This window comes from Mycteria americana, chromosome 7 (assembly GCF_035582795.1).
Source record: "Mycteria americana isolate JAX WOST 10 ecotype Jacksonville Zoo and Gardens chromosome 7, USCA_MyAme_1.0, whole genome shotgun sequence".
NCBI classification, from domain to species: domain Eukaryota; kingdom Metazoa; phylum Chordata; class Aves; order Ciconiiformes; family Ciconiidae; genus Mycteria; species Mycteria americana.
In genome coordinates this window covers 18,286,751-18,309,696 of record NC_134371.1, presented here as the reverse complement: position 1 = coordinate 18,309,696, position 22,946 = coordinate 18,286,751, and the positions used below count along the sequence as shown (strand labels likewise).

Genomic DNA, 22,946 nt, shown 5'->3' with positions numbered 1-22,946 from the left:
TTGCAATGTGCTCAATTTAGAGCTATTTTCTACTTTTTTTGAATATTTTTATTATGAAAAAGCAAAAAAAAAATCTTTTACAAGTTAGTGTAGTTTCTGTTAAACTGCAATAATGTAATGAATTGACTAGCGAAAGCTATCAGAAGAAGCTTTTGTGTAACATTTTTTGAATAATCCTATTAAATGCATTAATTTGTTTATTTTTGTAAGTACCGGTTTGTTGCATAGTTCTAATAGCTTATCTGTAAGGCGTGTTGCATCTCCAATAAATTTTCCTAAAGATTCCTTCATGTGAATAGCTTTGTTTAGAATTTCCTTACATCTGTTGACACGCGTAGGGTAAGAGGACTGAAAAAAGAGGAAAGTTAAAATTTATTAAACAACAGTAAAATCAATTAAAGAATCCTAAAAAACCCCAAAACCAACAAACCCCACCACAGTAATTAATACGTTATTTTCTCTACTTATTGCTTGTCATATTTAATATCTGGAGCAAGTTGTTCTCCAACTGAAATTTGGTACCTGAACAAGTACTAAAGTGGTACGGTTGGTGGGTGTGGGTGTTATTACTTTCTGAAACCCTTCTTGGCAGTCCCACAACATAAAGGCCAATATTCAAGAATATGCCAGTGTATCCTGAATGTTATTTCACCAGCCTTAAAGAAATAGTATGTACCATGCTTTCCAATTTGCTTTGGAATGACCTTACTACCAGGCAAGTATTAGGAATAAGTGGTATATCTATCTCATTTTAATCAAGGCACAGAGTTGATAATTGATTATAAAACTGGAAGTACTATTACAATTACTAAACCCAACAAAATCTGTTGTCTATAACTACCAAATTCATCAGCTATTTGTTATTCAAATTTCCTTTCCTAATACATCATACAAGTCAGGATGCATGTTAGCATTCTGATTTGGAACATTTAAACTGCACTATCTGAACTTTAGACTGCAATAAAATCTTTTGGAGTGATAGCATTGATACCCTGTTCCACAACGCTGTATCACAGCAACTGAAACTCTCAATTCCTTCTCATTGTCTTAAAGTAAAATAGGTTATATTCACATTTCTCTGATGAAAACGGTTTTACAAACTTAATAAAGATGTAGCTATACTTATCAAGGTACCTTGGACACAGCAGTCATCATCCACATTGCTTGCTGTGGATAGGCTAAAAACACTTTAGCAACAATCACCATCAGAACTGCGAAGACTTCATCATGAGAATGGCAGATTCGGGAGATTAATTGAGAAAAAGCTGTCAGAAACTGGTAAGGTGCCAGGTGATTTGTGTGCTCTGTAATCACCTTATTTATTTTAGCCAAATCATTTTTCATTTGAACACGTTCTGAACGACTAGCTGAAAAACACAAAAGGACAAGATTATGTTTCTTTTTTTCCATCAGAAATGCAAAGTCATTTAAATCAAGCCTACAGAAACATATTTTGTTGGTAATTTTCATAAGCCAAAAAAACCTCAAGGAAAAGGAAAAGTTCCTACTGTAAAGTTCTTTTTAACGTAGCATACAATGACTTAATACGTATGCTACTTAACTAACCGGAATAACAGGAAATAAACAAGCACAGACAACAGGAACATGGAACAGACAGTATCGGAAAAGCTCTCCTTACACTCTTAAAATAAAACATCTATTACTCCTCTGAAATGATGCAGTGGCATAGAACAAAAACACTCCATGTATTTCCCTGGTAAAAGGATTCCAATGTTCTTTAGTGGAGAGGAAATGAAGAAAGTCTTTACAAGGGATGAAATTAGCACCTCTGCTCCTATCTCCACCCCTGCACCTGAGGACCCCACATGAGTAGCATATCAACAACAAAGAAAGCAGCATCTGATGTGCCTGCAGCCAAATTCATTTGACCTAACTATATAGAACCAGGTCAAGATCAAGGAGCCACAACTGTCTGCTTCACTCCAGACCTGCAGGCAATGTTTGCAATTTTCATCTGTACAAAAATCTCCCACCCAAAATGCATCTATGGTAGCAGTTTCACATGCCTTGATGCTGCCCACAGGATGTCCCCCCCCCCCCCCCCCCCCCCATGTAAATTTCAGTAAAATTCCTTCAATACTGGAATCAAGACAAATTGGAAAAAAGCCCCAAAGTCTAACACTTTACTGTAGTAAGTGTAAAACAAAACCACTACTCATTATTCATGAGGCAACTTAGAAGAAGTAACAGGTGACACGCAAGGATTTTCCCTAAATCTGTTTATTGACTCAAGTTACCTGAGGAACAATGCTATCTCATTATATATTTTTAAAAAGTTCTGGGAGGTTTAAATAAAATAATTAATACTCTCCTGCATATTAACATCCTGTAATTTAAAAGAATAATAGTACTTTCTTTTTTCCATACAATCTCAGGCAGTAAGTCTAAACAAAGAACTATAAATACACTTCACTGCTCTTTCAATATATATTCAAAAGTATGACACAGGAAGTGTGTACTGGGAAAAAATGTTCTACCTTTATCACATTCATATGCTTTTGCTCCGAAGTCCAGCCATAAGGATAGCATTCTTGGCATTGACTGATAGATGAATTGGTTTCCATACTGTAGAGACCTGCGATTACATGTTGAAATCACATTATGTTAATGATATATATTAGAAGCATTACAAACTTCACATCCTTAATTGTTTCACATTCCATTCTGGATTTTAGAAATTTATGTTCAGCATTTTAATGCCTCTGCACAACTAAAAGCTTACTAACATACAAGGGTTTTGTTTTTATTAATCAAAACTGCGGATGAAATAATTAACTGTTTTACACAAGACAGACAACAATTGCTTAGTCAGAAGTAAAATTAATTAGGTATGGAAACAAAAGGAAGCATGCAGTGTTTTGTTTTACAATACTGCATAAAAATTTGTGTCAGTCTGAATTGTTGAAAAACAATATATTCCTATAAAATGTTTTTTCAGTATAACAGTCACCCTTCCATAGAAACTAAGCAATGTTCCCCTAGGGTCTAACCTCCCAAAATGATGAACTATGTATCTAATCAGATCTCCTTGTTTTTCCATCTTGTTGTCAGTTACCATTGGCATTAATTTGTCGTAATATTTAGCAAGATAAAAATGTCCGTCTTCCCATTCTGGCAAGAAAATCGTAACATCCTGCAACAAAGTCAAAAAGAGGTAATTACTTTGAGAGGATGCTAAATTTAAAATAAAAAAATAAAACAATAATAAAAAAGATTTTCAAGAAACAAGAATCTTGTATTAGTTACCTTTGTGCAAAGTACATGCAAAAAAGTATTAATTGTAACTTTGTAACTCCAAAATTGTAATTTTGCCCCAAGATAAATGCCTGTAAAAACTAGAAGTCTGTTCTTAAAATACCTTTTGGATTTGGAGACAGCAAGATAATTTAAGACAGGATGATATACAATTCCTCAACTAGGAAAGATTATAGTTTCATTAACAATGATTATAATCAAGTTCCTAATCCTGATAAACTCAATACTGAGTTTATTTTAGTTTTTTGAAAAGTGAAACAGAAGGATGTTTTTCACATTTCTGTTTTCCTTCTAAAAGCATGATGTTTAAAAGAAAAACAAAAAATTGTGTGACATATATTAGAAAAGAAATAACTTAGCAAGTGGCACATCCATTCTCCAATAACACTGGCTTGTTTCCAGTGCCAATATTTAGACAGTAGAGAATTCTAATCATTAGTATTTTAATATAATCCATTGAAATGTCATTAGTTTCCATTATTTCAACCTTCATTTGATTTGCTACATCTGTTAGATTTTTCTCTAAATCACTGTTACAGAAGTATTTTAATTAGTAAGACCGCAGTAAGTATTAACAGTATCAAATGCCAAAACTTGGATAGAAGACATACTACTTTTAAGGAAGCATAAAGATCTGCCTCTACTACTGGTTTAGTAGGCAATATTAATCAATGCCAAAACAATATTTCACTGGCATAGCAAGAGAAAGCAGTGTAGTGCTGCGTTGTTGCAGAAAAACATACCAGTTGCCTGTTTTCCTAGTTCTTCAGAGACTGGAAGCATATTTAAAGCACAGTTACAAGTCACTACCAGAGAGAGAAGTAACGCTGAAGAGTAGCGCAATGTGTCATCAAGTTATCTCACTGTCTATTTAGAGTAGCCCACATTTTAGTGAGGAATTCTAATTTGTGCATGCATAAGAAAAAAGCCATGCTCCCGTAATTTGTTTTTTACTTTAAAAGAGTTATATTAGGTATTCTTAGCTCCCACTGTTGGGAACTGTAGACTTCTCTGTATTGTTATATTAAAGCTAACTCAGTTAAATCTTTACAAGAAGAACTACTTCCCTCCTACACATTGATACACCATTGAATCCCATTGATGTTATCTTTGGTTGACATCATGAGCATAATGATAGCTTACTTAAGGGATATATTATTATTATTATTCAAAACTACTGTCTTGTTAACACTAGTATATCAGATTACCTTATACTTTTTCATAACTGCATTGCTTTCAAAGTTAGCAGTTTCTTCCATAAATCTGCCCACTAGAAGCATTGCCCGACCATGGATGAGCTGATTTTTGGTATTGCACAGTGCTTTATTTTCAGGGAAACATAAGTCAACTCCCTTCTGGAGAACAATAAGTGCTTGATGAACCTCACCCTAAGGGAAAGAGGAAAATGTTTGATGTACTTTAAATAAGAGAGGTGTAAAACGTCCATGTCACAGTTGTTATTAAGTCAAAGGTACGTGCCCGAGTGTGTTCTAGACCATTCTGGCTGTGGTAACTGAATGTTACTGACTTCAAATGCTTCTTATATTCCCTTGTTATCTCAGCATTTTTGTCCCTTTAGGTTTACTACAATAATCGCTCCCATGTTTGCTGCCTAGCTCTATTAGTTAAAAGGATACAAATTAAGGAAAGGTCTACTATTAAGATAATTTAAATTTGCCTGGGCTGCTTTGACAGAGGCAAGTAATCCACCAGTTTCATACACAGCTGCCAGAAAAGACAATGGATACAGAAAAGGGCTGACTAGCAGCTGGAGGTGAAAACATCCCATGGCTCAACTGCAATCAGAATGTGTTGATAGTCCCAGCTGACATACTTTGTTTTATGTATACTGATAGTGTGCCTCTTTTTCTTGAAGACAAGTAAAGATTATTTTCTTGCATGTAAGAAAGTAAGTTCAATTTTTATTTTCTTTACCTTGGACCAGAGCCACTTTGCTCTTTCTATGTAAAGTTCTGAGAGTGTAGATTCCCCAGCATTCAGAAGAGCATTATATGCAGTCTGGTGATGACCAGCTTTTCTCGCAACTCTAGCACTCTGGAGCCAACACTGACCAACCAGCTCACTGTAATCCTGGCTGCAGAGATATTTTTGCAGAAAGGGAAAAATTTCAGTCATGAATGCTACTTTACAATCTGAAGTAAATATCACAATGTGTTGAAACACAAAATTTCTCAATAAGCTATATACTACATAGTGATAATTTAAAATTATTTGTAATACATCTGTTTCACCTTTTTTCATTTAGGCCTAGAAACAGATACTCTTTCCCCATTTCTCCCTTATCTTTCCTATAGACACCACTTTTCCCTTCTACTTTGAAGGTATGTAATATTGGAGAGGACTGCTTTTGTCTACAGTATAAATTTCCACAGAGTTTTATCTTCTCTCTTCTAACATGCATATGGAAAACCAGAATATTACTGAGAATACAACACAGACAGACAAGAAATAGTCATGTTCCCACCTTTTGCCGAGACTAAGCAAAGCTCTTCTCAGTGCTAAAATGGGTTCTTTCGCTCTGTAAGAGTTTTGGGTCATTTCAATACGAGCACACCAATTCAGGGAATCTCTACCGTGGTCACCATCTGGTTGCTGAAACATTGGTCCAATACTATGTTCCAACTCACACAGCATATGCAACCTGTGTTAGCAAAATAAAGGCAAAAAATTGTTGCAAATTGATTGCTGTTTGAGATACATGCAAGTTTTACACAGCTTTTGCCATTTTCTTTCTAAAAGCTGGCTATATAAGTAATTCCAAACAGTAGGACTTCTTTTAAAAGCAAAAATGCAGCAAAAACAAACACACAAAATCAAGGATTTGTAAACTGATTAGTTATTTTCTCACTATTCCTTTGCCAAGCTGCTGAACACAGAGGCAACAAAGTTCACATGGAGAGGAAGTTGACCTTTAGAAAGAGTATTTCTGTCCATTACTTTTACTAATAATTCTTCAAAAAGTCTGATATTTTCAACAAATATCGTTTAGAGGCAATATACTATCTGTTACTTAACACCTCCTTTACAATAAAGTTAGTCCATTTTTTTAAAAATACCATTATTATTAGCTGTCACTGTAAAGCTGCAAAGCTGAGAGCTTGTAAACGCTTGAGTTCTTATTAGCAGTCTATGTGTAGTGGGTATATCTGACAGAGAAACAGTGACTGTCTGAAGGCTTCTGAGTAAGCCAGATCAACGGCTAAATCTAACTGTTTTGAAACACTTTTCTCAATACTCAAACTCCATTTCCTAAATAAAATAACACTGAAAAAATTACCAACACAAAATAGAATTAAGAAGTAGTTAAGAAATATATACTTCAATTGGCTAGTTTCATGCAGTATCTTGCCATAAGGATGCATTTACAGTGCAGAGGAAGTATTAAGCCTTTTTCATTAAAAAAAGGCCACTCACTTGTTAGTCTACTACAGCCAACTTCAAGTTTTATTAAAAAAGAAAAAGTAAAACTACTGAAAGGGATGGGGTTTCAATTTTTACTGCTTTTTGTTGATAAAAGAAGGGAGTGCTTTTAGGCCACCATACAGATTAAAAGCAATGCTCTTCAGTTAATGGAGTTACTGGCCTATATGTACTACGTTAAGCATGGAATTAAATTGTTGATTTTTATTACCTGATGTTTACATAAACTTGCTTGCTGATTTTGAAAGACTATACCCAACAGTTTTATTGTGAATATTTTTCATGGGGGATAAATATAAATTCCCAATTAATCAAAGGTTTCGAGTTGGGCAAGTATTAACAAAAAAGAGGTGACAGAAAATGCCCATCAGTACCATTTATTGTGGAAATGGAAAATTCTTGCTGCTGCATACTTGATTATGTGATTTCTGGATTTGAAAATAGTGACATGAAAATCAGAAACCTGATAATGTGTTCGTATCCTCGCTGATAGGATCCTCTTTCAAAGCTTGCTGCTGAAAGGGGTACAATCTGTTCTGCTCGAACAACCTTGAGTGTTTCATAAAAAGCTGCTTCATTTTTCTTCTTGGCTGATAATAATAAATGTCCTAGTCTGACACTCCAAGTAGTGGACTTCACATCTTTGGCGAGAAAAAAAAGCCTCTCAAACTCTGATTCTTTAAGCAGCTTAATCCAAACATGCTAATTTGTCTTAACATACTACTGCAAAAATAAGTTTTTCCTCAGAACTAATTCATTGAATTTTAGAAATACTGTGTAATTCCACCCCACAATCCACCCCGGCAAACAAACCCATAAGAAATTTGGCCTTACACTTACTTGAAATTTCTACTCAAAGACTATACAGTTTACAATCAAAGACATTTACAAGACTAAAAAAATCACAATAGCTCTCCCTTGGATTCAAGACAATTACACTAAAACATACACTTGTTCAGAAATGCAAGGAAGTATTCATAATTTGATATCATGATAACTTACCTGAAGCCAAATAATTTTCCAGTAAATCCCATTGTGACAGTTTCCAGGCTGCTTCCACTCTGTAAGTGTTCAATTCAGAAATCCATTCAGACCTATTAAAAGAAAACAAAGGCAATAAAAGCTTGTGCTGAACTCAATTTTTTTCCTTTCCCCCCTCAGTATGTTAGTTCTACATTATATTAGCAAATATTTTTAATATAAAACTTCTCTTACTTGAAAAGAAACAAGGTACGCTTGCTTCTAATAAAATTCAATAAAACCAAAGGATATGCATTGATAAAAAAATAATAGCTGTACAACACAATCCCACAAATTCAATTTCCAAGTCATGTATTTAACTTCTATGGCACATTTTAAAAATTATCATCTTCAAATCCATTTATTCTGTTAGGCTACAGAATAGCTATGGAACAAGTAACATGCAAGACAATGAATGAAATATTCTATTTAACAAATTAAAGCACATATCAACACTGTACACAGTGCAGACAATAAGTACTAACATTTCAGGAAGTCATGAAATTAATTTATAGACAAAGCACTTAAAGTTTTCTAGCTTGACATTGCTAACTGGATATGCTTGATAAGCCTCAAATGCTGGATAATGTGCAAAAAAGGCTACTGAGACATAGGTGTAACACAAGAGCTTCATACTACTCGAATAAACATTGTATTAGATGCTTATAGTACCTGTTTGCAAGCACTCCATTGACCTGAGTAATTACAGTAGATAACTGACCAAGGCCTAACATGGACTTCACTACACCATGATAATGAATAATCTAGAAATAGAGAGGGAAAAAAAAAAAACAAAAACAAAACACCAAATGAAAAAAACCCACACATATACATTCATGAAATTCATAGCACTCTGAAGGAGGAAATATGTCCATTTGAATGCTTTTTATAATATGAAAAGGCATAACCAATTGCACCATAAGCTAAATGAACATTCAAAATTAAAACAAACAAACAAAATCTATGATTACCAAATAACGTAAATCACCACAATTTTTGAAATGCGCCTCACCGCAAATGTAGTTTGATGTTAATTTATTAATACCCATATCAGAGCTGTGAATAAAAATTCGATTTAAAGAAATGAACAACCACAACAAGGAAAAAGTCATAGGAAGGAAATAACCTCAAAACCCAAAGCAATTTCACTCTTCATAAAAATGTTTGCCATACTCTGGGAATGAAGTAGGGCCATCAAAACACTCTACTGTACTTGTTATCAGCTGTACTAGATAACCTCTGCTTCACAGGGAAGTGCAAGAAACCATAGGGATATCCTAGCCTGGGAAACTTTTTACCAATTTCCATTAGAAAAGTATTTCAAATATATGTCTTAAACTTTCTTTTTGCATTTATCATCACATCTCTGGATATTCACTTTGGCATATGAAAAGCATGGTAGTTTTCCAGTACTGCTCAGCTTTATAGTACCTTATACTTATATGTTCCAAATAAAGGAAGGGAAATAGGAATGGAAGACAAATAACTGTAAGTTTTCTTTAATCATTTTCCAATTGCTCTTATATTATGAACATTTTCCCTGGAAGTCAATAATCAAAAATATTAAGTCAGAATTACTTTGACTAAAACATGTGGTAACTTGCTTTGATAGTGCTCTTGGCATGAACCAGTACTGATTGATACTTAAGCAATCCAATTCCAGGCCTTCCCAAGCAAAGGCTGAACTTTAATTGGTAAGATGTCCTAGCAAAAACCTGGGCATAAGCATCCAAGTATTAACCCAAGCCTGCAAATTACAGTATAAACCCAATAAGACATTTGTTTCAGTTCATAAGACACTTCCAATAGCAATAATTATTCAGCAACTGCCACAGTAAACTCTTATGTTCCCATTTTACTTAAATATTCTGAAGAGGTATTTTTGGCTTAGTCTTGTGTTAGTTAAGAAGATTTAAAAAAATAATAGTTATATATTAAAAAAAAAAAAAAAAAAAAAAAAAAGGAATTTGTCTTGTATTTACCTGATCAGGTTCCAGTTGGATAGCCCTATCATAACAGGCTGTTGCATCTCTTAACAAGCCAATACTTTCATGTTCAAGGATTTGTTCTTTGAGAGATGGTTCTGCTTTCCGAATTGCACTCACCCCAGCTACTCCATCTGGCTCATGCATAGCAGCATACAATTTCTTTATTCAAACAGAATTGGAAATGGACATTAAAAACAACTGTAAGACAACAAGGTATTTTACATATAACATGCTTGGAATCAAGCATCTTCTTGAAAATGGAGAACAAACTACTCTGTAGGACTTCTTGGCATTAAGCTTTCACGGAAAATGTCAGTTTTGCCAGGCTACTTCCAAAGTTGAGCCCTACTTTTGCTTAGCATACTGTAATACTCATGATCTCATACTATAAAAAGAATAAGAAAGAATAACACATCAAGTTACCTGAAACAATCTGTATGAAGGGCAAAATAAATATCCTATTAGCACATGATAAAGTTGTATAACATGAAGCTGCAAATTACTTAAGGTGGAAAAGCAACACACTAAATTTTTCAAATTTGAAACATCGCTGAGGAATATAAACCATAAGGAACCACAAACAGGCTCATCCCACAGGTTAAAATACTTCTTGAAAATAGTTTAAACCATTTTCAACAACCTTAGCATTAGCTCTTTCTCTACTTTAGAATAAGCCACTTAGCTTACCTTCAAAAGTGTTTTGGCTTTTTTTTTTGTTATTATAGTTGGCTGTATTTTCTCTGACAAAAGGCACAGAGTTAACTTAAAGCAATAAATGCTATACTTTCAACAAAACCACATTTAACTATTTTCAGGATTTTACAATTGTTTATTATGCACTAGAAAGCTACTCCTTCCTTTGTCATGTAAGAGACGTGCCAAACAAGGGGAAGTACTAAATATTGCTGAAAGACAGACAACTAAACACTTGTATCCAACGGCAAGAGCCTGACGACATCTCTTCTGCCCATGTCAAAGAAGAATTTGACAAAGCTTTATTCATCTATGTCTATTTTCATTTTAAAATAAAACAAACAAAACCAAAAAGCACTTCAGAACCTGAAGAAATCCAAGATGCTCCTGAATATTTTGTTTCTTCTCTGTGATGAATGATTCAAAGTGCATCACAGCCCTTGTGTAAGCCTTAGAGCGAAAGGAAGCCACAGCTAGTGTATCCTGGGGTATGAGGTCTAGAAAACGTGTCACATTTTGATATTCTCCATAGTCCTCACTTGATGCTATAGAAAAAAAAAAATTTTAAAAAGTCTGTCCATTGAGGTTTCATTTATAAGAATTACCTTATGCATCAAAATTCAGTTAATTCATTTCACAATGTAGTGAGATAATCTGATTAATTTAAGAATGTATTTTTCTCTTCTGTCAACACTGATTTAGTTAAAACAATCCTGGTGAACTTTCTACATCTTGCAAGACAGCATAGAATGTGTTAAACTGAACCTTTAGAAAACTACCAAGAAATTAACATTTTGGTTTTTAATTTTGCATCTGTATTTCTTACAATAGGCATTCAAAACAATGGAGTTGGGGGGGGGGGGGGGGGTGGAAATCACAATATGATAGTAAGAAATCATAAAGCAGACTAACGTATTATAGTAATATTCCATTCTTAAGTGGTCATAATGTGAAGTGGCAAATTTAAATACTTATTTGAAGAATGTAAATGTCACTTTAAATAAAATAAGCATCACTCACTTTTTAGATCACCTCTGTCTTTGCTAGACTTGCTAGTATTTTTCTCAGCAATGAGCATTTGAAACTTATGTCTAGCCCACTGAGTTAGATGATCAAGCATGGAAAACACCGTCTGTGTGCTCAGCTGACTTAGATCTGATGCACTGTCTTCAAGTCTCCTAGTAGACTGGTCATCATGTTTCAGAACAGCCATAATCTCCACATAAACCTACACAAACATTAATATGATAAAAGACAGAAGTACCATACAGGCATCAAAATAGTAGGAAACAGCAATTAACACAAAAATCAAACTAAATTACTAGATATTTTAATTGTTTATTTTAATAATTTTGGGCTTATTTGCAAGCTCTGTTTGTCCCACAATCTTAAGAGGAAGAAATGGCAAACCAAGTAGCAGTTGTTGTCAGGAGATTCCATACAGGGAGAAAACGCCTTTGAAAAGCAAATCCTTGGCTTCAGAATAACCATCATGATTACTGGAATTTTAGGTTTCAAAACACAATGAATGCTACTGCACTTCTGCTGCAAATACAATCGTTCAAGGTTTGATAAGAGTCAAGTTGTCTACTGGCTACCAGATCACAGATCTACTTTTTGCTTATATTTAAGTAAACACCGTGCTGAAAGACCTGCTTCCTGTTTGGTTTGGTCAACAGAATCTGAGTTAACATGCATAACAGATGCTTATTGTCGATGTACTTGTTCACACAAGAAAAATCACCACACAGCTCTACACACCCACAATGTTTAAACACAGATACCTTAGCTGTGAAATTTCAAATTAATAGAATGTAAGTTATATTTTTCAGTCTCTTCAATGCCTGCTAAAACAAACTGAAGGAAAGCAGACTTGATGATTCTTTTCTCTCCTATCCCTGCTTTGCTGCACGACATCTATCAGTCCTGCTCTGCATGAATCTGGCAGCTAAACAGTTTTCCCACTTAAATTGTAAGTGTATGTGAGCAAGAGAAAAAATTATGGGTCTGAATTCTTGGAAGCATACAAGTTCAATTTGTTCCTTGTTTGCGTTGCATTCTCTTCCTCTTTGTACCTCTCCAGCTCTTGATGTTACTGCAGTCATAATTAACTGCGTATCATCTCATACTAGGCCCTACTGAAGAAATAGATGGAAATCCACAGAAAAGCAGTTCAACACAAACTTGTATGAGTATATTCAAAACCCTGGCAGAAAATTTATATTATTAATACAGGAAAAGGAGTTTAACACCTATACAATTTGTTCATGTAGGTCTACAGTAATTCTGCAGAGCTTAACAGCTCTTAGAACAGCTTCTGAACATTCCTATGAAGAACACTGCCTTCTTAAAACATCTCACCTCTTGTTGATCCTCTTGACTGCACCCCAACAAAACATAGACAAGGATGTGTGGAAGCAGATAAATTGTCACTTTAAAGTCATTCTTCATCATAATACTGCAGCAATCAAAAACTTTTCTGGCAAGATCATGACGCACCTATAGAAAAATATTATTTCCAGGAAAAGCATCATTATAAAAGTGCAAATGCCTGGACAATTATTAGGTTTCTTTTTGTTGACAAGCACAAATTCTATTCCATCAAATAATTTTAAGATAAGGTTCATCAGACCTAAACCTGCAACAGGGATGCCAGATGGCAGCTGCTATTACATGTATTAATTGCTGATACCACAAAAAGACAGGCAAGCATTGCTTACATGTTTCACTTTTCCATGTTTTCTACACCATTGTAGAAACTTGCACTGGCCATAGAAAAAACCTTAAGGCCGAGAGTCTACTACTGCACTCAGCCTCTCTTCTGCCCTTAAAAGCCTGCAAAAAGTAGGAACTTATGAAGACATTCAATTCCTCTCTGTCTGAAATAGAAAGAGAACATTGTAGCTACTGAGCTATTGTGATTAAATTCACTTCTTAAAGTGGTTGATTTAGAAGTGAAATTTTCAGTGGGTCACTTACATGTTGGAATGGCGAAAGGAAAGGAAGAAAGAGACAAATACTTTCTATGTGCTGGGACTGTGGAGCTATGGGGAAATTACAGAAGTCCTTCAGAAACTGCAAAGGTAAATTTGAGGTTTTCCAGAAGCATTTCAGATACTTTTCAGAAGCATTTGTCAGTGCCTTCAGCTATACAAGAGTCTCTGGACAAGGGCAAACTTCCTAGACTTTTGGCTTTGACACTACCTGTGAAGCCTATCCAAGAAGCAACAACGCTGGGGAAGGGAAGGTGCATGGTTACCTTGGTGATGCAAGAAGTCTTTATGTATGTGCCTTAACAGGCCTATAGAGAATAAGCATATTCCCCCATCCATCCCTGACTTTCAAAAACCAAAACATAGTTCAAGAACTGTGTTGTATATACGAATATAGAGAGCAGATTTATTCTCTTACCTTTGTTATAAGATAACCTGCCCAAGTTGCTGACCATTCTGCAAAATTATCACCTAATTTGCTTAAGTAAATTGGTTTCTTCATCTTAGACCAATTTACAGCCTTTTGATAACTCTTGTACCTGTAATTTTAAAATATCCATTCAATAAAACTTTTTAATTTAATATAATAAAAAACAATAGCACATCGTTAATTATGAAGTTGCCTAACTGGAATCATATTAGGTTTCATCTTCTGAATCTTTTAAAAAAGAATTAAGAAAATACTTTCAGTACTCAACATATTTTATTCTAGAGTTTCTTGAAATGAAACATGAAATACGAACAACCTAACATGTTACCACAATTTTTAAGTATACTTCAAAGCGCTGTTCAAATCTTTTTTTTTTGAGTACTATGTTTTTGACAGGAAAAACCCAGAACATATATGAAAACCAAGAAATGCCAAAAAGTTTGTTTTCTAAAAAGGTAAAACTTATCACAGATGAGCATGACGGTCTTCAAGAGGAAACAGAAAGGAAATGTTGATTATTTCAAATTAAGGTGCATACATAATTTGAAGTTTTCTTCACATTACTTTTATCATTAATTCAACAAAATCAGTCAAATTAAAACCCAATGAGCTCCTCCTACTTCTATAAAAGGTAGCAGTAAAGGGACATTAATGGATTTGAGTACAAACTCAAATGCTAGTGAGAATTTGTACAGAGGAAAGAAAACAGAAATAAAAGCTTCAAAACATCGTATAAGAAAGACAACGCTCTAGGGACAACCAGGCAGATCTGGGCAAAGTATGAGCTCAGAATTTTGCTCTTTTGATTTACAGAGAATTACATTCAAGGAAGTGCTAATTCGGCTTCACATAGAAAGACCTTATTTGAATTTCGTATATACACTTATCACTCTCCACAGAAAAGTAACAATCACAAAACCAAATTGAGTTATTGCTAGCCTGGAGGAAAAAAAAAGTTTTTAAAGCTGTTATGAAAATAAATTGCTTAAGTTGTCATATACCGTGTATTTAAGTGAGGTTCCAAGATCTCCTGCACGTGCTCAGGAAACCTCCTCCAAAGCCTGGAGCCTGGGCAATCAGTGTTTGTCTCTCTACAGTCATAGATAGACAATAATTCCTGAAAAGGCATGGTTTACATGACCAAGTTAGCACTGAAAATATTTCATGATCACAGTAGTAATAAAACCTGGTGTATATACATATAAAGAAGTTATGAGATAGAAGTTACAGAATGTTTAATTCAGAAATTATAATTGCAAAACTTTCATCCAACATTGTTAATCCCCTATTACTGGGTAGCATTGATTTCACCTAATTATTGATTCCCCAGATTCTCCAGTTGGTGTTTGGACCACATTATTCTTCACATCTGCCAATAAACCAGGACTAGAAGTTAGCCCGATTCCTCCTTGTGCATAAGCTAACGCAATGCTCTTATTCCACTGACTACACAGGGCCACTTATTTTCTCCTGGAGCAAAGAATTGTCCTGAAGTTTTCACAAAGATATTAAACAACAACAACAACAACAACAAAGTTGGCAAACCAGCACAAAAGACTAGAGTCTGAAAATAAAGGTAGGCTCACTTTCAGTTGCTTCTTAAAAGCGTAAGCAGAAACCCTCTTAGGAATACTTAGTGATTTTCATTTCTGCCTATGGAACCTGCACCATTTCTAAGTAGTCTCAGGATTTACTCCTTAAATCACTGTGTAGGGACTGTTAGTTACCTCTGAAACATCAGATGTCTCTTAAAATATTGTGACACAAAAGCAAACAAATCTTCGTTTATTTGACAACTCCCCAGAATTCTAAGTAAGCACTGAGGGGTTTAAAAAATAAAAAAATCACTAGCCTGAATAACCTTTTACCTTGTAATTTAAAGCTCTATAGGATGAAGTTTCAAATAGTTAAATATGTGCTTCAAAATGTACATTTATATTGCGTAATTCTATGTTCAGTGTGATAGGAAATAATTTGTGAAGAAAAAATAGGATCTAACCATGTATCTTACCTGAATTGCATATGCTGCAGAATCCTGAGCACGAACATTATCAGCATAAGCAAGGAATGCTCTGGTCAGTTCCATTAATAACCCGTAGGCAAAATTTGGATCCTCCACACCAGCCTCAATCACAAACAGAACACCAGTTTTATTAAAACAGACTAATAGCTGTATCTTTAATCTCCAGATGATCACTTTGAAGCCTGACTCTAAACTGGTTTAGATGAGAAAGCAAGTATAGTTTTTCAAAGGGTCTAAAGATAAGAAGTTCCCTACTTCCAAGTACTTTTAAAAACCCCTAATGCTAAACAAAACACTACAGCAACACTTCTTACCACAAATGTAAAATGTTTTCCTTGAGTTTCACTTGTTGAAAAATCCAGCCTGCCGGGATCTATGGCTCCCAGTTCACCTAAGCATTCTCCACAAAGTAGTCGGGCTTGAGAATTTGCATCCTGGCAGCCGATTAGAAGTACAGTTACCAAGTGGGAGATGACTGGCTCCACAGTTTCACTGTCTGTTACATACTTTATCAATTTTTCCTAGGAAGTTGATACATAAAGATGAGTTATTCTACAATCATGTTTACGGTAAATATTCTCAGAAATATTCCATCTGTAACTCACTCACTCTTAATTCGTATTTCATTTACCCATGACTTTAGGTTAGTGATTCAAATGCTGTCATTTTGTAACTATAGCACAATTGCCCTAAATTGCTTGTTACCCTAGGAAGTGCTAAACAAATGAATGACAATGAGGGATTTGGGCCTCAATTAATAACGCTGTCATGGCCAATATTGTATTTCATTATCATGCACCTCTCCACTAAGTTCATTTTCTTTCCTTGTGTTATCAAGAACCTCTCTTCTACATTAATCTTTTTCACTTATCTGTTGCTTTTCTTCATGTGTTCTGATACTTCCTCTCAATTTCTTTCATGTTGTCATACCTTCTGGTTTCGTTGCCATTTGTATCCTTATATTTCCCCATTTGTTGGTCATTTCTTCAGTCTCAGTCCCTACAAAGCCCAGGGTTTTAAGTCCTTTAATCAATGCCCAACATTTTAATTGGATTTCCTTTCTTTTTCATTTTGGCCCAGCTTTTATTCCCCAGCTCCACATTCAGTCCAAATACAGAAAAAAATTTCTCTTAATAATGTGAAGATGTTTGCCATTGTTACGTTTAATGAAAACTGAAACCACAGCCAACATAACAAAGCAAATAGTTCCACAACTTGTGGAACTAATTAAGTTTGATTTGCCTCAATTATTTTGCTAGACTTCTAAGCAAGCAAGACATGGTGAGATTTTGCTGACCTGAGCTGCAAGAATTACTGATTGGACAGGAATATACACAATGATTGTTTGTTCTTTTAGCTAGGCTTTTTTTAATTTCTGAAGTATGTCCCACAATCTTATAGCTGTTAAGAGGACAGTTTTATTATTTATTTTTTAATAGGTCACATACACCCCTCTGGGCTAATAACCACACAGATTTGTAAACCAGTATCTTTACAACTTGTACATGGCTATAAAATTTATTTGAATATGATCAATAGATTCAAATTTTTGAGGGTGGAAGGCAAAGGAAGAGGAAAAAAAAAAAATCAAAGGCATGAGGTGGTCACACACATCTTAATTCTTTCAGATATTACACTCACACACAAAAAATGCTGACTTTAATGTATTAGTCTCCTGATACAAAAGCCGTATGTGTTCTAACAGAGAACAAACCCACACAACAGATTGCTGAAATGGACTACTTAGACACATTTTTCCTCAGAGTTGAAAAATATAAGAAATATACCACTAGCCTTGCTGACTCAGCATCACACAGATTAGGAGGACTTGAAAGTCTTCTTACAAGGAGACATGATGAAAAAGAATCCCTTCTCCCCATTATATTAAGAAATAGCTAGCTTAAATAAATTGAGGAGAGTAACACAGTTCATGTGAACACCCAGTAACAGTAAGGAGTTTTAGATTATTGGTCCAGATGCTACTTTGATTTATTTTGAATTCTACTGAAGGAGGTTTTCTATACCTGATTTCTATATAATGTTTCTTTCAGGCTGTTAAGTGCATGAATACGAACATCCACATTCTCATGCTGAATAGCTCTCATAGACAGCTGCAGTGTTGTCTGCAAGTCGGTGCTTTTGGAGGATTCCTGAACAAGACAAGTCATAAGAAGTTCAATTTAAATATAACAGGAACATGGTTAAGCAGCATCTCAAAGAACACAAGTGAGAACATGTACAAACAACTACCTTTCTGCCTACATTCTCATCTATATCCATATACCACTGTCTTCCTGTCTATTTTTTAAAATGTTTCCCTCAAAAAGGTGCTATATTTACACTTTTGTGTAAATATAATGATGGGGTAAATAAAAGTGATTAAATCAGAAGAAAGTGCTTTGCTTTGAGCACCTCATTATCTAAAATAAAATTAATTTTTACTTTTGTTACCTCATTTCCACTAAATAATTGATACTTCTCATCTATTACCTAACCATTCTGAGGGCAAGCAAAATAAATGGACCATAGAGTACTCCTAAAAATAGAAAAACTTTGTTACCTTTAAAGAGAATATGGAAGAGGGATCAGAAATAGCGTGGCCAGCAGGACTATGGAAGTGATTGTCCCCCTGTACTTGGCACTGGTGATGCTGCACCTCAAATACTATGTTCAGTTTTGAGCGCCTCACTACAAGAGAGACATTGAGGTGCTGGAGCGTGTCCAAAGAAGAGCAATGACGCTGGTGAAGGGTCTAGAGCACAAGCCTTAAGAGGAGCAGCTGAAGGAACTGGGGTTGTTTAGCCTGGAGAAAAGGAGGCTCAGGGGAGACATTATCGCTCTCTACAACTACCTGAAAGGAGGTTGTAGCGAGGCAGGTGTTGGTCTCTTCTCCCAAATAACAAGCCATAGGACAAGAGGAAATAGCCTCAAGTTGTGCCAGGGGAGGTTTAGATTGGACATTAAGAAAAATTTCTTCACCAAAAGGGTTGTCAAGCATTGGAACAGGCTGCCCAGGGAAGTGGTTGAGTTGCCATCCCTGGAGGTATTTAAAAGATGTGTAGATGTGGTGCTTAGGGACATAGTTTAGTGGTCGACTTGGCAGTGCTAGGTTAACAGTTGGACTTGATGATCTTAAAGGTCTTTTCCAACCTAAACAATTCTATGATTCTATGAAATTAAAAGTAACTTCTCTTGTAACACATTCATTGCCATAGCTAATACTGTTGACTTTTAATCTTATAATCTCTCCAGTCTCAAAAAGATGAAAAGTCAGTGTTCAGAAAATGCTACAGAAACATGCGTGTTAAACATGAGCGTATTTCACTCCTAAAGAAGAATCACAACCTGCTTCAAAGTATTCCTGCAATACACAAATTCTGTTTTGTTGTGGAGGAAGAGAAATACCATTTCCACTTAACAATAAACTTTACATGTTTTCCTCACTTGTCATGAATTCATTTGATGCATTAAAAATAAACAAATAAATAAAAGAAGCTGTACCTTTCTGTATTCCTGAAGGACAACCTGAATTTCTTTTAGTTCTGGAAGGTCAGGCAGAAAATATATTTCATGTAAAAAGTCTCGTACTGCATCCCTAATAGTTACAAAAAAATATTGCAAAAAACATAGCAAGCATTAGTTGGATCAGAAAAATCTTAAAAACCCATCAAAAGAAAACAGTGAAATGTAATGACTAGATGAACAAAGGCTTGAAAAGCAGGAAAAAGTAAATTCCATGAATTTTTGTATCTAATTAAGTATAGGTATTAAACAATGTGTTTCTCTTATTACTCAACTAAGCCACAGGTATTTCTCCTCTATACTTTAAATTACTTTCTCTTTTAAAGACAGCTCTTTCCAAAGCTTTCAAAGTTGCCATTCACCTCTACCAGGTTTGGCCCTCCTTATTTTGGACACTGGCCAAAGGGTAAGAATAATCCTATTTGATGTGAATCCAGTTCCATTTTTCCTCATAAGGGAAAAAAACAGAACCAAAAAAAGAATTCTGTGTTCCTAACATGAAGAAATCTCTTTGAATTTTGCTACTATGGGCTTCTACAAGAGCCTTATTATTCCTATTGTCACCTTTTATTTTGAATACTGTTGGTATGATACAGTGCAAGAAAAAGTAATCAAGATACAAACTATCACCATTCTTAAAAAAAAAAAATAATCATAATTTTAAGCTACAAAACATAAGATGAAAAAGAATTAAGACTCAACGTTGTCTTCAAAAAGGTTAAGTCACAAAAATTTAAGTCTTTTGTATTAGACTTCGATTTTATTTTCAGTTGGTGTGACCACATGTGAAGAGAATATATGAAATCTTACTCAACATTAAATTCTGTGCATTTCATAATTATAACTCTAATTATTGAAAGAAACAAAGAACTAATTTCCTCCCTATTTCCAGGGAGGAAAATATATCTCTACACTTTTCTCTAGCTTAGACCAAATGTTAGCAATCATTGTTATTCTGTTTGTGTGCCCTGCAGAAGGAAGTAATTTTCTGTACCAGCAGAAAAAATGCAGAAATCTGAAAACCCGGCAGGGGGAAGTGTCTGAATGGGTTGTGACTTGGTCATAGCATCATGTACATTTATAAGGACAATATAAAAACACCTTTTCAGATGAGGCTATCACTTGTCAAATTTCAAAATCTCATTGCAATTTAGAGAAGTGGGACTTTTATAGAACAACATACTATTTTGCAGAAAAACAAGTTTTCTCATGTCAGTGCTGGACAACTTTAATTTAGGGTTATCCCCATTCCTATTACAGGATTTAGTCCGTATAACTGACAATATTTTGTACGGTACCTGTTCTCAACTATGAGAAAGTAAAATACTGCTGTAGTTTCCTTTGGTTGGATATGTATAAGAGGCAATAATGATACTATCACATGACTAAGCAAGGAGCCAAGGTATGAATGGTCCAGACTTCGAACAAAACAATCCCAGGCTCTAAACAAGAAAAGACAACAGAACAACAGTAATCAATGATTCTTCTCTGCATAAAGGCATTTTAGGTGAGTCATGAGAAGCGTTTTAAGTTATTTCAGCTCTATGGTTTAGATTATTGTCTAGAACAAAACAGTGTATTCAAGGACAGAAATGGCAGGTATGCCACTATTTGGGTACACTATCAGTTCACCTGCAACACAGTTCTGGAAAGTCATCCTTGTATCTTAGAGCTGTTCTCAGTGTAGTCATCATCTTCACTCTTACTGAACTGATGTGTTTGGGACCCATGAGCTTCATTAAAGACATAAGACTGTTTAAAGCCTAGACATAGAGAAAAGTCATTTTAGTGTACTAGATACTCAGTAAAACATATACAAGCCATATTTGCTAATCAGATCAGGCTACCCTGGCTTAAGAAATCATACACTATAAGACATCAAATTCAGTTTGATGTTTCAATAAAGAATTTGGGGGTTAGAGGAAAAGAGAATGAAAGGGGATCTGTAATGACAGGATTGTAACAAAAAAGTCGTTATTTAGGCTGTTGACAGGTTGATGAGGGAAGAACTGTGGACACCAAAGGAGTTCATGGTTATAGAAGTCTGTTATAAGACATGATTGACTATATGTCCAAAGTTTTAGAAGCTGAAAAGAACAGGTTTTGAAAATATAGAGAAAACAAACTTACAGAGAAAAAAAAAACACAAAAAAACCCCACCAAAAACCCCCAAACCACCAACAACAGAATTGACATACAGCTTCTGACAGAAGTGATTGGTAAGCTTCAGGGAACAGGTAATAGCTTAGTTGTCAATGGGACTGATGAAACACAGAAGAGCAATACTGAGATGCAGAAAAAGCAGGAGAGATTTCAGTCACAGTAACACTGTACCAAATAAGGTAGTACAATGTCCAGCATGACACATCAGTAGCACAGGAAGAAACCTGAGCTTGAGGAAAGGTCATGGAAAGGGAAACTCACCAAGAACAAAAAAACAGAACAAGGAAAGATAGAAACAATAGCAGGTGCAGCAGAAGAAATGCTATACAAATGAAGAAATTCAGAAAGTGTGAAGACATGGGGCTACAAAAATGAGAGCATCTCAACGTGAATATCTGAGAAGCAAAAAGCTTGAAAGAACACCAGAGAAAATGCAGTCACTCAGTGTAAAGGTTACATACCATTCTAGCACTGAAAAATTCCCTACAGAAATCATCTGCACTACCTCTGTGAGGTGGCTAAAAGCCCTCTCTTGCGGTTAGAAGCACTGCCTCACCAGAGCAGAATTTTCAGACTTTGTCTTAAAGCGTGAGCTCTAATTTCTCTAAATGCTCTCTACGGTAAAGCTGAAAGGAGCTATTCTGTGAGAAGCAAAACCAATAAAGCCCAGTTTTTCTTGGATTTGCATCTTATTTTCTTTAGCTTTGCCCTTTGGTGCCCTTATAACTCTGTTCCCTGCAGTAACTCCAGTTTTCTCCCATATTCCTTCATCCTCCACTTCGTTTCTTTGACCCATATAAAACATACACTTGGATTCCTTCTCTATAATTACTGGTTGACTGACTTGTTACATATACCACATCTGACTGAAATATGTACATTAACTGACCATTAAAGAAACAAAACAAAACAACTTTTGAGCTTACACAGTCCTACCCACAGTGAGACCATCAGTTTTCAAGAATCATATGGGAACCTTAGGATCTTTGAGACTTTAATAACAGTTGCACAATCACAGAAGTAAGTCTGGAATATTAAAACAGCCCTTGCTTATTTTTATTTTAATATTCAAAATCAAGTTTACGCACCATTTTTTTATCCTCAATCCCAACACTGGAACTCAGTAACTGCATGTTAAAAAAAGCCAAGATACCAAGCAATTTAGGTTGCAGATAATCAGCCTGGGGAGGGGGGAAGAGAAAAAAAAGGAAAAGTAAAAAGCAAGTAATCTTACTATTAACACATTCCTAAGCTTAAGAAATTAAAAAAGCAAGTATAAAATGCTAATTCTGAAAGACAAATGAGAAAAATCTGAAATACATAGACTGCTCCTTAAGAAATATCAGTGTTAATGAAAGACATCCCTATTAGGCTGTAGGGCTTTTTGTTTTGGTAGG

General features: G+C 35.0%; 1 protein-coding gene across 2 annotated transcripts in view; it reads right to left on the bottom strand.

Annotated features, from left to right (window-relative positions):
• The window catches only part of ATR (ATR checkpoint kinase), a 43,163-nt gene that overhangs the window by 6,666 nt on the left and 13,551 nt on the right, over window positions 1–22,946 (bottom strand). For both annotated transcript variants that reach the window (XM_075507234.1, XM_075507233.1), the window contains 23 exons: window positions 22,638–22,730; window positions 21,019–21,149; window positions 20,685–20,828; window positions 19,366–19,459; window positions 17,889–18,014; window positions 16,179–16,385; window positions 15,853–15,966; window positions 14,843–14,958; window positions 13,830–13,950; window positions 12,780–12,917; window positions 11,439–11,646; window positions 10,785–10,963; window positions 9,720–9,884; window positions 8,410–8,501; window positions 7,720–7,811; window positions 7,181–7,358; window positions 5,762–5,938; window positions 5,212–5,371; window positions 4,485–4,664; window positions 3,012–3,154; window positions 2,499–2,596; window positions 1,135–1,367; window positions 214–348 (listed from right to left, as the gene is read on the bottom strand). In XM_075507234.1, coding sequence (XP_075363349.1) covers window positions 214–348; window positions 1,135–1,367; window positions 2,499–2,596; window positions 3,012–3,154; window positions 4,485–4,664; window positions 5,212–5,371; window positions 5,762–5,938; window positions 7,181–7,358; window positions 7,720–7,811; window positions 8,410–8,501; window positions 9,720–9,884; window positions 10,785–10,963; window positions 11,439–11,646; window positions 12,780–12,917; window positions 13,830–13,950; window positions 14,843–14,958; window positions 15,853–15,966; window positions 16,179–16,385; window positions 17,889–18,014; window positions 19,366–19,459; window positions 20,685–20,828; window positions 21,019–21,149; window positions 22,638–22,730 — 3,324 coding nt within the window. The remainder of the gene's footprint in view (window positions 1–213; window positions 349–1,134; window positions 1,368–2,498; window positions 2,597–3,011; window positions 3,155–4,484; window positions 4,665–5,211; window positions 5,372–5,761; window positions 5,939–7,180; window positions 7,359–7,719; window positions 7,812–8,409; window positions 8,502–9,719; window positions 9,885–10,784; window positions 10,964–11,438; window positions 11,647–12,779; window positions 12,918–13,829; window positions 13,951–14,842; window positions 14,959–15,852; window positions 15,967–16,178; window positions 16,386–17,888; window positions 18,015–19,365; window positions 19,460–20,684; window positions 20,829–21,018; window positions 21,150–22,637; window positions 22,731–22,946) is intronic.